General features: G+C 56.4%; 3 protein-coding genes across 5 annotated transcripts; 1 reads left to right on the forward strand and 2 right to left on the reverse strand.

Moving 5' to 3' along the window:
- Positions 1-256: 256 nt before the first annotated feature.
- On the reverse strand, positions 257-7,152 carry TRIM11 (tripartite motif containing 11). Of its 3 annotated transcripts, none has more exons than XM_033413538.2 (6): positions 6,745-7,152; positions 4,146-4,241; positions 3,573-3,800; positions 2,626-2,648; positions 2,439-2,539; positions 257-1,868 (listed from the first exon to the last, which is right to left on the reverse strand). In XM_033413538.2, exons 1-6 carry the CDS (start codon positions 7,150-7,152, stop codon positions 1,321-1,323), a joined length of 1,404 nt encoding a protein of 467 aa, XP_033269429.1. In that variant the 3' UTR covers positions 257-1,320. The 3 variants fall into 3 exon arrangements, with proteins under 3 accessions (XP_033269429.1, XP_004284071.1, XP_033269430.1); XM_004284023.4 differs by having other exon boundaries at positions 3,573-3,803; XM_033413539.2 differs by lacking the exon at positions 4,146-4,241 and having other exon boundaries at positions 3,573-3,803.
- On the forward strand, positions 4,060-8,368 carry LOC125963877 (uncharacterized). Its single transcript, XM_049707448.1, has 4 exons — positions 4,060-4,251; positions 4,594-4,783; positions 6,815-7,642; positions 8,120-8,368. The coding sequence occupies exons 1-4, from the start codon at positions 4,060-4,062 to the stop codon at positions 8,155-8,157; spliced, it is 1,248 nt and encodes a 415-aa protein (XP_049563405.1). The 3' UTR covers positions 8,158-8,368.
- Positions 8,369-8,453: 85 nt separating this feature from the next.
- TRIM17 (tripartite motif containing 17) lies at positions 8,454-13,698 on the reverse strand. Its single transcript, XM_004284024.2, is given in 8 exon segments — positions 8,454-8,826; positions 8,828-9,075; positions 9,404-9,430; positions 9,433-9,503; positions 9,595-9,617; positions 11,221-11,454; positions 11,965-12,060; positions 13,245-13,698. Coding segments are annotated over 8 exon segments (1,428 nt in total). The 5' UTR covers positions 13,677-13,698; the 3' UTR covers positions 8,454-8,529.
- Between the last annotated feature and the right edge of the window lie 863 nt (positions 13,699-14,561).

Genomic DNA, 14,561 nt, shown 5'->3' on the forward strand with positions numbered 1-14,561 from the left:
ATTGAACACAGAGGAACATGGAAAATGTTTAGCAGGTTATCTGAAAAAAAGGGGAAAAATGCCCACAGTCCCTGCATGAAATGAACACACGTGTTGAGCCAAAGAACATCGAGACCATACCTGGGAGTTGCTGTGCTTGTGTGGGTAGCAGTTGCATCCCCGACTTTACCAGTGAGCATCTTGTTTTTGTATCCCCTCCCAGAGGGTGGGCCCTCTGGAGGATTTCCCCACCCCCCAACCTTAAAGATAAGGGGACTACAGACAACTGTTAATTTATTTACTGTGAGAATGGTCCTTACAATTAATAAAAATCTAGGGGTGCAGAGACGCCGCATCACACCTTCTTGAGAAAGGTGAAGAAGCGTCGAAACTTAAAGCAAAAATGAACCCTGGACTTTGTAAGCCAGGGCTCTCTGTGGCCTCCCCCGCTCCCCCAGGCAGGAGACTCTGGGTTCTGAGTTCAGGGACCATGCCATGGGCCACTGAAGAGGCATTTGAGAGGGCAACGCCAGCTTGCTCTTCTCAGTGCCGCTCAGATGGAAACAGTGAGGTGTCATTTCGGAGCCTCACACTCACCTCCAGGCCCTCAGACCTCCCAGAACTGAACCTCTGCACTGGGAACCAGGGAAGAAGCTTTTTCCAGAAGGCCTGAGTGGGCCACGTTCAGGGGGATTTGAGGGCACCTGTGTGTCCTAGTTAATCAACCACTTTATTCAGTGACTTGCTCCCAGTTCCCTCCCTGTGGCCTTTCCCACATCACCTGTCACCTGAGGACTCTGCTGCACCCCAGTTAATCTGAGGCAACTACATCCAGACACCACCCCCCCACAAGTTTAGACCAGACCCCAAGACAGGCTGGTGGGCTTGGAGCCACCCCTTGGCCAGCAGTCTCACAAGACAGCAGCTTTCTCGAGGTGTGGCGCCAGCGTTTGAGGGGGTGCTCAGACTGCAGCGTGAGAGTTCTGCAGGCCCTGGTGTCTCACCCCAGACTGAGGCTGGGTGGGGCAGGTTGGTGAGGCTCCTGGAACCAGAGCTACCAGGGCCCTAGGCTCAGGGCTCTGCAAAGGACTGTGTGTGATGCACTGGTGAATGGGGTCTCAGCATCTGATGACCTTGGAGAGTCCCCCGAGGGAGGACAGCCCAGCCCGCACACACTCACATGGCTTCCTGGGAGTGGCAGTGACAGAGTTCAGTTTGCTACACGTATCCAAGTGGCATTATGAGTGTTTTCCACAGCTCAGAGGACAAGCACCCTCTTCTCAGGTTTTTCAAGTGTCTCGCAGACTCGGAAGGCAGGACAAGGGGCTATGAGAGGCCTGCTCACTGGGGAGCCAGCATGTCCCCAGGCCCACCTTTCGGCCTGCAGATGGTCATAGGGGTTGGGCTGCTGGACAGAGGTGAGAAGAGGGCCCGCAGGGTCCCCGAGAAGGGCGTCTCAGGAAAGGTATACAAGAGCGACCCATCGTTGGCACTGTAGAAGGACAGATGTCCAGCCTCGTAGTCCAGAAAGATGCCCACGCGCCGGGGTGGGTCTCGGAGAGGGGCAAAAGCCCGCTCGGAGGAGTTGTAGTAGCTCCCCAGGAACACCAGGATCCAGAACCCGTTACCAGCGAACAGCTCGCCCTTCTCCTTGCGGTTGGCGTTCTCTCTGCAGACGCCCAGGGCCCAGCTGGCCCGCTCCCCGACCTCCACCTCCCAGTAGTGGCGGCCCGAGGTCAAGGGCTCCCGGCCCAGCACACAAGGCCCGGGGTCGAACCGCTCAGGGCTGTCGGGCAGGGCCTGCCGCAGGTCCCCCCGCCGCACGCTCCTCCTGTCCTCTGATAGTACCAGCTCAGGGTTGGCGGTGTCAGGATCCAGGGTCATGTCCCCTGCAGACAGAACAGTGGTCAATCCTCGAAGCTGTCTGCCCCAGACCCATACAACCTTGCAGTTTGTGACTGCCCACAAACTGACCACGCCCCTTCTCACTTGAAAAGATGCCCTAACCACTTCTAGTTGTATCTTGGAACGTTCTAGAAAGCAGTCCACGCTTCCTTGTGATTCATGCCCCTTAGAGCACAGAAGGAAACCCTGAGTGCTTTCCGTGTCCATTCTTTTAGTCCCCAGAGAGAACTGTGTGTGTGTTCTAGGGCAGCTTTCATCCCAGATTCCACAAACCTGGGGTCCACACGGGGCCTCTGGCACCTGAATGACCCTAGGAAGGTGTTCCCACCTCTATTTTCCCTAAATGCATCAGTGAAAAGCTTGGACCTGGCCTTCCCTTAGCTGCTATCTTCTGCTCAATAGCCCTGATCCCTCCTAGTTTCTCATCCATGAACTGGGAGCCTGCATGTTGTTCCTACCACAGACCCCAGCCCACCAGCAAAAGCTCAGGACTGGCACTTCCTCTGGTCTGGAGACAGCGCGTGGGATCCCCCCGGCCTCTGCACAACACTCACCTCGGAACCTCCGCAAGGCCTCCACCAGCCCTGGGACCCTGCACACCGTCCTCATCTCCATGGGCACCACCTCAGGAGGCTGCAGCTTCACGTCCTGGACTCTGGAGGGGCAGTGGAGGTGTCACCCCTGCAGTGGGCCCACCCTGAACCCTGCCCACCCTCCCTGGGGAGAGTCCGAAGCTCCTACCTGCGCAGGGTGTCCCTGATATCCTGTGGGAGAGACACACACTGCGTCAGCACCCATCCCCCAGGTGAAGGGCATGAAATGCAGCCAGGCCAGCTGACACCACTCCCACACTGGGACATCTCAGCTGAGACGCCAAACTGCTTTTCACATAAACCTGTGGTTCTTATCTCAACCCGTCCTCCTGGGCCAACCCGTCCTCCTTCCAGAACCTCTGCTTCCTGCAGCTTCTCCAGCAACATTCACTCATCCTTGAGGGCTGCTCCCTCTCACCTCCTAGCTGCCTGCCTAGCCCTCCCACCGCTTTACTGACCATAGCCCACTTCTGCTGACTTCCCTCAATCCCCGCCACACACTTGTCCGGGATTCTTCCTGCTTCCCAGGGTTAAGATCACCTGATGGCTCAGCAAAGGCCAAAGGACTAAATTTTAGCCCCAGGATGGCAACTGGGAGCCTCTTACTGGTCCCTGAAAGCCCACTCAGCTCTGAGGCTCCAAGGAGGGTCACCTCCCACAGGAAGCCCCCTGGGCTGCACATGCAGGATCCTTGGCTCCCACCTGCGGGCACAAATTGCAGGGGCCAGGAGCTGAGCAGATTCTCAGGGGTAGCACTGGGCCCATGCAGGAATCCCTGTGGGAGACCTGTTGGCTTTTCCTCTCAGCACAGTGGGCCCAAACCTTCAGAGAGCTGGGTGGTGACCCACTGGCCTGTCCCCATTAGGGCTCCCAGACAAGAGCTAACAGCAGTTCGTGCAGTTCAGCAGTGGTGTCCACTCCCTGTGTTTCATAGGAAGGAGACCAGCTGGTGAGGACCTGAGAGGTCCAGTCAAGCACCAGTCAGTCAGCCTGCTTTGCACAATGCTTCCTCCACTTTCCCGCTCTCCATTCCCATGCCTGGCCTTCCCTTGACACCCCCCACATGCCCACCCCCAGGAATGGGTGCCAGCTCACCTGCAACAGCCCCAGTGCTGGTAGCTGGCAGCGCCCCTCCAGCTCAGTGATGAGCTCGGCCAGCTGGGCGCTCTGCTGTCCGAGCCGGGCCGCGCTCTCCCGCAAGGGGGGCAGCACCTCCAGCTCTTCCTCCTCCAGCCTCTGCAGCAGCCGCTGCTCCTCCTCCACAAGCAGACGGCGCAGCCTCTCAAACTCCGTCAGCACATTCTGCCGCTGGGTCTCCACCATCTTCTGTGGGGGTCAGGGAGGACAGCTGAGGGCCTAGGACCTGGAGCCACCTTAACCCCCAATCCCGGGTCCCCCACGTCCATCCCTTCCTGACCCCAAACCCACCACTTGGGCCCTCATACCCATCCCTCCCTGATCCCCAAACCAATACACCCAGGGCCCCACATGCCTGGTCCTCCCTGACCCCCACTCCCAACCCCCAAACCCACCCTGAGGTGGGTTATACATGGGGTCTGGGGCAGGGGTGCTGCCCAGAAGCATGAGGCTGAATGTGAACAGTGGCGTCCTGCGGTGGCGGCCCTCATGCCCCCTGCCCCCACCCACATTGGGTGCCTGGCCACCTGCCTGCCACAAGGAGCAGGTCTCCTCCGCCTGGGCCTGGAACAGCAGTGCATCCTCCATTTGCTTCCGCAGATGCTCCAGGGACTTCTCCAACTTGCCCTACAGGGAGGTGAGCCCAGAGTGACCCCGGCCAGGCCTCCAGGCTGGGCCTTATACCTGCTCCCACCTGCCCAACCCCAGCTAAGCCTGAACTCAGCTGGCAGGGACTAGTTGTGGAAAACTGGGCCTGAGACATGACAGGTGGAGCAAACTCAAATTTGCCAGGAGATCCCTCCCACCACTGCCCTAACCAGCTACTTCCCCTTGCCTGAATATCCTTTCTTCTGTTGTTCCCACCCCTCCCTAATCTCAGGGCAACCTTCCCACAACCCAACTTCCCACTGCATCACCACCTTCTTTCTTCCAAACCCCTTCGTGTCTCTCTGCCTGAACTGGGCTTGCTGGGTTTCAGCTAACTGCAACGAGCCACAGGATGGGCACATCTGTATCCGGCTCCTTGGTCCTGATTTCAGGCCTATGCCTAACATTTACTTCAACCCATACTTCAACCCTGTTTACGACACACTTGGCACCTGGGAAAGCCAGGAGGCCCGAGATGCAGGAGGATCTGAAGGACCATCACAAGAGTGACAGCAGCGCTGGTGGGGATTCCACTATTCCCTCCATCCATGTTCTAGATGCACCAGGGCCCTGGGAGGTTGCGCTTTATAGAGCCAGCACTCCCAGGCTGTGCAAATACCAGCCACAGCCCACGGATGGCAGATAAGAGCAGTTTGCTGGGGCATCTTCTCCAGCATTAAGACAAAGTAAGCACCAATACAGTGAAGGGTCACGCCATCCCAACACACGCCACTATGGCATCAAGATTATTTAGAGCTGAGGTGACTGAGAAACAGCAGATGCAGGAAGAGCTCTCTGCTCTCCTCCCTTCTGCCGAAACGCAGGGCATAAGTTTTCCACGAGAACGATTCCTACCCAGTACCAGGAAGGGGAACAGTCACCACCCAGAGACAAGTTGTTGACACTGAGATGAGTCTACCTAAACAAACCTTAGTCAAATAACCCTGATGTTCCATTACTTCCCCTCAATATACTTCCTTGTTCCTTTCCCACAATTTATTGGCCCTAGAAGCCCAAATCCCCTTTCTAGTTGCTTGTCTAGTTGCTTTTCCACAATTTATCATCCTTTGTTAAAATGGACTATAAGCCTGTGAGTTTCTCACTTTTCTGTGAAACCCTTGTGCCACGTACAATTTAAAAGACTATTAAAAGTATATGTCCCTTCACCTGTTGATCTCTTTTGTCACTTTAATTTGCAAGCCTCAGTCATAGAACACGACACTGTAGAAGAAAACACTTTTCCTCCCCTATGATAGACAGGATTAACTGCTACCACATGAGACTTCATCAGGTCAGCTGGGACAGGCCTCTAGAGAGCTGCTGGTCATTCTCTGCTCTTTTGGTCACTTTCTACACCCTGATTGGGGTCCTCAGTGACAGAAGCGCAAATCTGCTAGACTGATGTAAGGAGGCGGTGTTCCTGTATGCACGTTATACCTCAAAGTGAGAAGAAAACCACAAGAATTGTGTCAGGACAAGCCCGGTGATGCGGATCAGGTATAGGTTTATTCTGTTGTCCCAGAGGCTTGCTCTATGATAGTGACAGAGTACTGATTCTAACGTTGACTAGAGCATGTACTTGACGCACCTCAGCAGAGAGACACTACTGGCCATAAAGCAAAATGCAAACCACAGTCAAAAAGTTTGAAAGATGCCACCCGTGTACCTAATACCTTCGGTTTCAGAAGCAAACCCACCCGCAGGAATGTAGTAGGCAGCTGGCCAGGTGAGCCAGGTTAAGTGTTTGCCCTGAGGCTCTTAGCAGAGAAAGGAGTGCTGGTGTTCGTTTGGATTTTAAGGAAATGCATTTCCAGAACAGAGAAACAAGGCATCTCAGCCTGGGCTCAAAGCAGGGCTGAGCCCTGGCTTGTCAGCTGGCAGAGTATCCTACTGGGAAAGCCTGGTGGGCCCCGGCGTCCGCCTCCTGGGGCAATGGCTCTGTCCCTGCATTGATCCCTGCCTGGGGCTCTGCAGCGGCTTCCTGGCTGCCTTCCCATCTCTTCTCACCAGAACTTCAGGACTGGCGTCGGCCCCACGGCCCTGGCCTGCCCTGCCCACAACCCTCTGAAGGCTCAGTCCTCATCCGTGCACGTCCACCTGGGACCAGCCACCTCTGAGGTTCCCTTCCCACTTTCTCCTCTCCCGGCTCCATCCCTGCCAAAGGTCAGTCAAACCTGCCCAGGCCCCACCCCAGGCAGCCCTCCCACCGGTTCTGTGGGACCTAGACTTCAGAAAGCACGCCCCCTCCCCACGACCAGGTCCCCAGGCCAGCGCCTCACTGGTGGGCGGTGCCCCAGTCCCTCTAGGGTGCCGTTTGGGACAGGCTACACCCCCCTACACACCCCCGAGACCCGGACCCGGTTGGGACCCGAGCCCACAACCTGGGCCAGGATGGGGCCCCCAACCCCCCAGGCCCAAGCCACGTCCCCGCAACCCGCAGCGACGCCCTGCTAGGCCGTGCTCCGCCTGGACCTGCCCACACCTTGAGATCGTCAGCCGCGTCCTGCAGCGGACGCACTCGGTGCGCCCAGTGCTCCCCTGAGCGCTCGCAGGCCGCGCACAGCAGGCGCAGCTCGTCGCCGCAGAAGGCGGCCAGTGGCTCGCGGTGCGCGGCGCACACGCCCTGTGGGACGGGCGACGGAGGGTGCAGGCGCCGCGCCATCTCGGCCATCTTGGCGAGCGGTCGGTTGGGTCGCAGGTTCCTCTGCGGGGACAGCTCGCGGCACTCGGGGCACGCGTACGGGCCCTCGGGCTGGCCCCAGCAGCGCCGGATGCACTCGCGGCAGAAGTTGTGGCCGCAGTCGGTCATCACCGGATCCGTAAAGTAGTCGAGGCAGATGGCGCAGGTGGCCTCCTCTTGGAGGTTGGTGGACAGGTCCGGGGCGGCCATGGCACCGGTGGAACGGAGGAGGGCAGTGTGGTCCGCCGGGTCGGGCGGTGGCCGGCCGCTGCCGGGACTATGGGGAGCGCGCAAGGACGCGGGGTCTCCGGGGACGCGAGGTGCAGGGCACCAGGGGACTCGGGAGCTTCGGAGCGCAAGGGCTCCGGGGTCCAAGGCTGCGCGACTCCTGGGATGCGGAATATACGGCTCCGGGACTGCAGAGGCTCCGGGAACGTAGGGCCTAGGAATACCGTACGCAGGGAGGAAGAGGAGTCGAAGCGGGGACGGAAGCAGGAAGCAGCTGGGGTTTTTTTGTTTTTTCCTTTGGAGCAACCCACTTTAGCTCCGGATTGGCCGTGGCCTGTCACGCGGCCCGCGGGCCGGACAGAATTGGAGGTTGCTCACCCGCTGACCTTGCGTCGCCGCCGCCGCCTGCGCTGCTGCCTCTGGGCTGTTGCGGTGTTGCACGGTGTGGCCTCTCCGTCGGGCCTGGGGAAAGGTGGGGTGCAGGGGTCGGGGCCAGCGGGGTGCCCCGCACGGTCACTGGGCTGTCCGCGAAGCGCAGAGACCGCGAGGACAAGGGCAAGCTGAGGCTGTGTCGTGGGCCCCAAATCGTTCCCCGTGCGCTCCTGGGTGTCTTCGCGCGTCCCCGGGCTGGGAACGGTCAGAACTTACTGGGTGACGGGCTTGGCCCGCAGGGACTTTGGCCTTGTTGGGGTACGAGTACATTGACCAGAATTCTAGGTTTCTGGCAACTGTTATCTGGCTGTTAATGCGTCTGCAGCGGCGGGGCTCAGGGGGAGGTGGTGGGGTGGGCGGTGGAGAGGGAGTGAGAAGAAAGGACCCTTTCTGATCCTCACTCTGAATTTTGCCCCTGCAACTTCCCTGGGTAGAAGGGATGGAGGTGGGGAGCTCTGAGGCTTTTAGGATTTCAGCTTGAAAAATCTCTTCACTTTTTCATTTTCCCCCTGTGAAGGACCCAAATATGGAATTTGTGGAGGACAAAGAAGGTAGATATTTGAGGACTTGGCTCTACATATAAAAACCTGAACCACGGAGGAGCCAATGAATGGCAGCATCTCAAGTGGAGAGTGAGGGACATGGCTAAAGACCACTGCACCACACTGTGCCTGGTACATATGTTTTTAGAAACTGACCCACTATGGAAGTTTTCTTTTCTATGAAGCATCTGTAAATATAGCCTCTTAATGTTTAACTGCTTTAATCATGATTATATTTATTATATTTTGTGAAACCACCCTACACAGCCGATGGCTCTCAAATGCCTCGTGCCAGATAAGCTGGGCAGGTGGGCCTTGCTGAGCTGGACCACATCACCTTCTGGAGAAACCAGGGCTGCCCAGGCTCCCCCTCCTTGCGCCGCTGTCATTTCACCCATAGGGTCACTGTAGAGATGACCATCTTGCCCGATTTGGGGGCCCCAAGGCAGAAGAAGGGTTGCAGGGGGCCAGAGAAGGCGGGCTGGGAGTAGGTATGCGGGTGGGACCCATTGTTCACGTTGTAGAATGACGCGTCTGTGGTCTCGAAATCCAGGAAGATGCCCATGTGGCTGGGGGGCTCAGTCAGCGTGACGCGTGTCAGGGCAGACGTGGCAGGTGCATACCTCTTTCCCTTGCATAGCTGTACCACCCAGAACCCATTTTCTGGGCACTTGGGGACCCTAACCCCTCCGGCTCACGTTGTCCCTGCACACGCCCAGGACCCACAGTGCATCACCAGTGAGGTTCATGCCCACCTCCCAGTAGTGCCTCCCTGAGGAGAAGGTCTCTTGGCCCACTGCGCAGGGGTAGGCTAGGAACCTGTCCTTGCCGTGGGGTGTACCGTCCATCGGGGTGCTCAGGTAGCGCCTCTGGCGGCTCTCATATAAGAGGAGGTAGGGGTATGCCGTGGAGGGGTCGGGCACCACATCCTCTGGAGACGGGCCCGGAGTGGAGGGGAGAGAGGGACCTTTCACGGCCAGGGTGGAGAGGGTGAGGCCCTAGCAGGGGCCAAATAATCCCCCATTCATCCTAACCCCCACCCAGGCCTCCCATTGGCTGAGTTCAGCTGTGGACCTGGAGTTGCTGCATGATCCCATACCCCAACTGTGGATATTGGTGGTGCCAAGGAGATGGGGCTGGGGAACCATTTGAGCATTAGGTCGTGTGGTTGAGACCCGCTCCCCGTTGGTGGCCCTTGCCTTGAGTGGCTAGGAGCAGGGTGGGGCACTGCCAAGAGCACCTGGGCCCCCACTACTTACCTTGGAAGCTCTTGAGCACCTCTATCTGCCCGGCACCCTGCAGACGGTCTTCAGCATGGTGGGGGTGGCCTCTGGGTACTGCACACTCAGGCTGTTCTTCCTCCAGTGGACACAGGTCTCACTGTCCCCTCTGGCCCCACTTGCAGTCCTCCTTGCACCCATCACCTCCTCCACCGCAGGTGGCTACGTACCTGCCCAGGAGGTCCTTCACATCCTTCAAAAGGCACAGAAGGAGGAAGAGAGATTGGCAAGGTCTCCTTAGGGATCTGTGGAGCTGAGCACCCTGTGTCGACATTTGGCCAGTATGGGCTAGAAGGGCTTTATGATGTTTTCCCATGGCCCTGTTTGCAGTTCCCAGAGTGTAACGCTGTCTTTTGGCTGTACACAGTAAGGTATCTGACTTACCCAAGCCTCCTGCTACCCATCACAATGAATGAGGACACAGGGGAGCTGTCCTGCTCATGATGGACCATGAAGGCATGGGAGACCAAATGGTGTTTTCACCCTGTGGGCCTTGGGCCTTGAGTGGGTCAGGAGTCAGTTTAGTGGGTTGCAAACAGCTTGCTCTTTTTTTTTTTTTTTTTTGGCAGTACATGGGCTTCTCATTGTTGTGGCCTCTCCTGTTGCGGAGCACAGGCTCCGGACGCGCAGGCTCAGCGGCCATGGCTCACGGGCCTAGCTGCTCCGTGGCATGTGGGATCTTCCTGGACCGGGGCACGAACCCATGTCCCCTGCATCGGCAGGCGGACTCTCAACCACTGCGCCACCAGGGAAGCCCACAGCTTGCTCTTTGATAGAAGACAAAGTATTCCCCCAAAGGTAGAGCGAGTGTATAGTATAGTCTACACCAGGACACTTATTGGGGACAAAACCCACAGGATGCCAGGATAACAGGCATAAAACTGGATTGACCCAGGCACACTGGGAGATACAGGTACCCTGCATGTGGCATTTGCTTCACTTGTGTAAACACATTCCTGTGAATGTGTGTATAATGGCTCACAGTGTGAAATGTGTTTTTTTGCTATGGATTCCATCACTCTGCACACTTGATGAGCCAGTTACCCACTTTTTGGCCAACATAATTGCCCCTTCCAGGGCCTCGGTGTGCAGGCCTATCCCTGGCAGGCCAGCTGCACCTTCTCCCCATTTCCATAGCTGGCAGGTGTGATCATGTGACTTGCTCTTGCCTGAGAAGTCATGGGCAACTGTCTGGGCCAGTGTGTCTGTGCCCTGCATCACTGTGGACAACAGCTGCCCTCAGGCCACATCCCTAGGCTGTGAAGGGAATGAACACAGGTCTCTAGGATTGGAGCCTGTCATAGACTGAATCGGCCCCTCCCGAAATCCATCTGTTGTGGAGCCCTAACCCCCAGCACCTCAGCATGTGACTGTATTTGGAGATAGGGTCTTAAAGATGTGATTAAGATAATATCAGGTCATTCAGGTGGGCTGTAATCCAGTCTGATGATGTGCTTATAAGAAGAAGCTATCAGGGCACAGACACAGAGGGACGACCATGTGAGGACACAGGGAGAAGATGGCTGTCTATAAGCCAAGGAGAGAAGCCTCAGGAGAAACCAGCTCTGCCCACTTGAGCTCAGACTTCCAGCCTCCAGGAATGTGAACAATAAATGTCTGTTGTTTAAACCACCCAGTCTGTGGTATTTGTTATGCAGCCTGAGCTGACTGAGACAGAGCCTTTCCCGTTGGCCTGAATCTGTTGCCACAGGTCAGCCCACCCTAACCACACCTGAGCCAGAGCTCATGCCCCCACCCCCCACCCCCAGCCAGGTGAACAGGTGTGCCCACCTCACCTGCAGAATCTGGAGCGGTGTGCACTCATTCCTGTCCTCCAGCTGCAGTAGCAGCATCTTCAAGGAGTGACTCTGCTGGTCCAGTGAGGCCATGCTCTTCTGCAGCTTTGCCACTGTCTCCTCCTCCTCCTCCTCCTTCAGAGCCTGGAGGAGGCGCCGCTTCTCCTCCATCAGGAGGAGGCCCATCTTCTCAAACTCAGCCACGATGCGCTCCCTCCGCTCCTTCACCTTCTTCTGTGGTGGTAGTGGTGGGGGTCCTAGGTGAGGTACCGCTCAGGGCCCCACCACCCCAAGTGCCTGCTTTCAGACCCCACCCACCAACCAAACCCACCAGCTTGGAAGGGCCGCTCTGGGGACAATGGCACATCTCTGAATGCCAGTGACCCACAGAAAACCAGCAAACCTGGCAGACCAGGGGCCACACAGAGGCCCCCTGCACTGTCACTGTAGCATAATTTTACTCTGAGCCCCAAATGGCAACTTCCAAGCATCCGTGTGCCCTTGCTCCCCGCATCTCTGAAATGGCCAGTCTGTGCTGAGGGCACTGTTCTCAGTCCTGGTTTGGCAGGAATTCTGTGACCTGGGAAATCACTGCCTGTCTGGGGTCCCACGTTCACATCCACACGGGACAGTGATTCCTACCTCAAGGGGTTCCACAGGTTCAGGAGACCCTGTGGATGCTTTGGGGCCTGGCTGGGCCTTCCCCACCCTGCTCAGCTGCTGAGCGTGGTCCCCAACACCTACCTGCCATTCGGCCAAGGTCTGTTCCTCCTTGGCTTGCAACTTCCCGGTCTTCATCATTTCCTCTCGCAGGTATCCCGTGTTCTCCTCCAACTTCAACTGTGGGGCACCCAAACCATGGGATTTGGGGTCAGTGGGCCCCCTGCATGCCCCACATCTAGATGGTGCCCTCTGAAGCTGCACCCACCCCAAAGACCATCCTAATGGGGCAAAGGGGATGGAGATACGCCACCTCAAAATCTGCCCCTTTGGCATGAGGACTATTTTGAGCAGGAGGCAACTGAGAACAGATGCAGAAAGATGCCTTCCAGGGGCTCCCATTACCTGAGCAAAAGCACCTTGCTGGGAATGTTTTATGCCCACGAAGAAGGTGGAAGGTTGGTGTTAAGATGGACCTGCACTAATAACCCTTATCTTCCTTTGATTTCTCCCTATATATTTACTTTCTGCTATGCTCTGAATGTTTGTGTCCCTCTCCACCAAATTCATATATTGAAGCCTTAACCCACGATGTGATGGTAGAGGTGGGGCCTTTGGGAGGTGATGAGGTCATGAGGGTGGAGCCCACATGAATGTGATTAGTGCCATTATAAAAGTGACCCCAGAGAGCTCCCTTGCCCCTTCTTCCATGTGAGGACACAGTGAGAAGTTGGCCATGTATGAACCAGGAAGGGGCTCTCACCTGACTGTGCTGGTGCCCTGATCTTGGGCTTCCAGCCTCCCACTGTGAGCAATAAATTTCTGCTTATAAGCCACCCAGTCTGTGGTATCCTGTTACAGCAGCCCAAGCAGACTGAGACACTTTCCCCATAGTCTGCCACCCTTGGGAGGCTGAAACCTTTGCCTTTGTCTTGTTGCTTTTCTCCAAATGTATTATTCTTTGTTAAGATTCTAGATAAGCCCAAGTTCTAACTGACCCTTTTTTACTGTTGCTGCAGTTTCTCCCGAGTAACTCGCATCACACACATGTGTTAGTAAACGGTTTGCCTTTCTCTTTGATTTGTCTTTGCTCAATCTAATTTATGGGCCCCCAGCCAAAGAGCCTCAAGTAGGTGGAGGAGAAAGGCTCCCCTCCTCTTACCTAACAGAGGGTTGCCTGGCCTCCCCACACAGATGGCTGCACAAAGACCAGGGAATGTGGACAGGCCCATGTGGGGACTTTGTCAGTCTGGACTCCTGCATAATCAGAGGTGACACCACGATGGCCTGGCCACCAGCCTGTTTTGTCGTGGGAGTGTGGGGACACTTGGACCTCCCTGCCCTGGCCCCCAGCCCAGGCCCGCCTTGTATTCCTGCACAGCCTCCTCAATAGGGACCACCCTGTGGGGCCGGTGTTTTTCCTGGGACTCCCTGCAGATGACACAGATGGGACTCTGGTTGTCCTCACAAAAGAGTTTGAGCAGCTCCTGGTGCACCTGGCACAGGTGCCTGCTCTGTAGGCTGGGGTGCTGCCGCGCCATCTCGGCCACCTTGGTCAGCAGACGGATGGGCCGCAGGTTCCTCTGGGGGGATAGCTTGCGGCACTCGGGGCAGGGAAAGGAGCCCTTACACTTTTTCCTCGTTTTCTGGCCTTTGGCCTTCTCCCAGGTCAGCCGGATGCACTCTCGGCAGAAATTGTGACTGCAGCTGGTCATCACGGGGTCTGTGAGGTAGTCGAAACAGATGGAGCAAGTGGCCTCCTCCTGCAATTTTCTGGCAAGTTCCACAGCGTCCATGGCTCCTGGGGAAGGAACGGAGTGTCCTGCCACATCCTCTGTCTGGAGCTCTGTCTGGGTTCTCCACAGTACTCTCTCAGCATCCTTTTGCAGATGGAGTCTGAACACGGAGTTGTTAGGGTACCCTGACTTATCTTCAGTAAGAGGCACAAATGCCTCCCTGGAAGCTGACAAAGACCCTCTCCTTCACCAAACCACAGTCAGCTTCCGCTGAGCTGTAGGCCTGTCTTTAGCCGGCCCCACCCAGTTTCAGTGAGAATTTCACAGTACTCCCACCATAATATCTGATCTAGTTCCTCGTTCCCACCTTTAATGAACACATGTCCTTGACCCTCCTTGGGCAAGAATCCTGTTAGGCCAGTTTAGCAAGAAGCCCCCTCCTCATGGCGCCTTTTAGTGATTTTCCATCACTGAACCCCATCACCCTGCTCCTTGGCTACAGATCCCCAGCTGTCTTGGCTACAATCAGAGATGACCCCCCATCTCCCTCTGCAATTGCAATAGTCTTAAATAACGTCTTGCGTACGGTTTTAACAAGCATCATGTTTCTCTTTAACAGAACACCTGCAGAACTAAGGAAAAAGGGAGTTTTAGAGGAACAACACTCTCTCTTCCATTAGGGAGCGGGGTTGACGAAGGTTCTCTCTTTAACCAAACTCTAGCTCAGCCTCCCTGAACTTTCCAGCCAGGCCTTGGGCTTCCATGTTTGTCTCTGCATTGTTCGAGTTTAGCAAGAATCCCACTAAGTGGGTTTAACCAGACACACACCCCCACCCCTGCTACTAAGACGTGTCCTCTTAGTAATTTCCCATAACTTACCCCCAACCTACTCCTTGGCTATACCTCCCCACTGGCCCATGCTGTATTCAGAACTGAGCTTCACAT

Source organism: Orcinus orca, chromosome 3 (assembly GCF_937001465.1).
Source record: "Orcinus orca chromosome 3, mOrcOrc1.1, whole genome shotgun sequence".
Classification (NCBI taxonomy): Eukaryota; Metazoa; Chordata; class Mammalia; order Artiodactyla; family Delphinidae; genus Orcinus; species Orcinus orca.

Bases quoted from the DNA above. Each gene is read 5' to 3' on its own strand.
- LOC125963877 (XM_049707448.1), top strand. From the start codon at position 4,060: ATGAGGCTGAATGTGAACAGTGGCGTCCTGCGGTGGCGGCCCTCATGC. The intron at 4,252-4,593 runs GTGAGCCCAGAG...GCTGGGTTTCAG, and splicing joins CCAACTTGCCCTACAGGGAG to CTAACTGCAACGAGCCACAG. The intron at 7,643-8,119 runs GTGGGGTGCAGG...CCCCCTGTGAAG, and splicing joins TCCGTCGGGCCTGGGGAAAG to GACCCAAATATGGAATTTGT.
- TRIM11 (XM_004284023.4), bottom strand. From the start codon at position 7,152: ATGGCCGCCCCGGACCTGTCCACCAACCTCCAAGAGGAGGCCACCTGC. The intron at 3,804-4,145 runs GCAGGTGGCCAG...TGACCCCCACAG, and splicing joins AGACCTGCTCCTTGTGGCAG to AAGATGGTGGAGACCCAGCG. The intron at 1,869-2,438 runs GTGAGTGTTGTG...TTCTGTCTGCAG, and splicing joins GGCCTTGCGGAGGTTCCGAG to GGGACATGACCCTGGATCCT.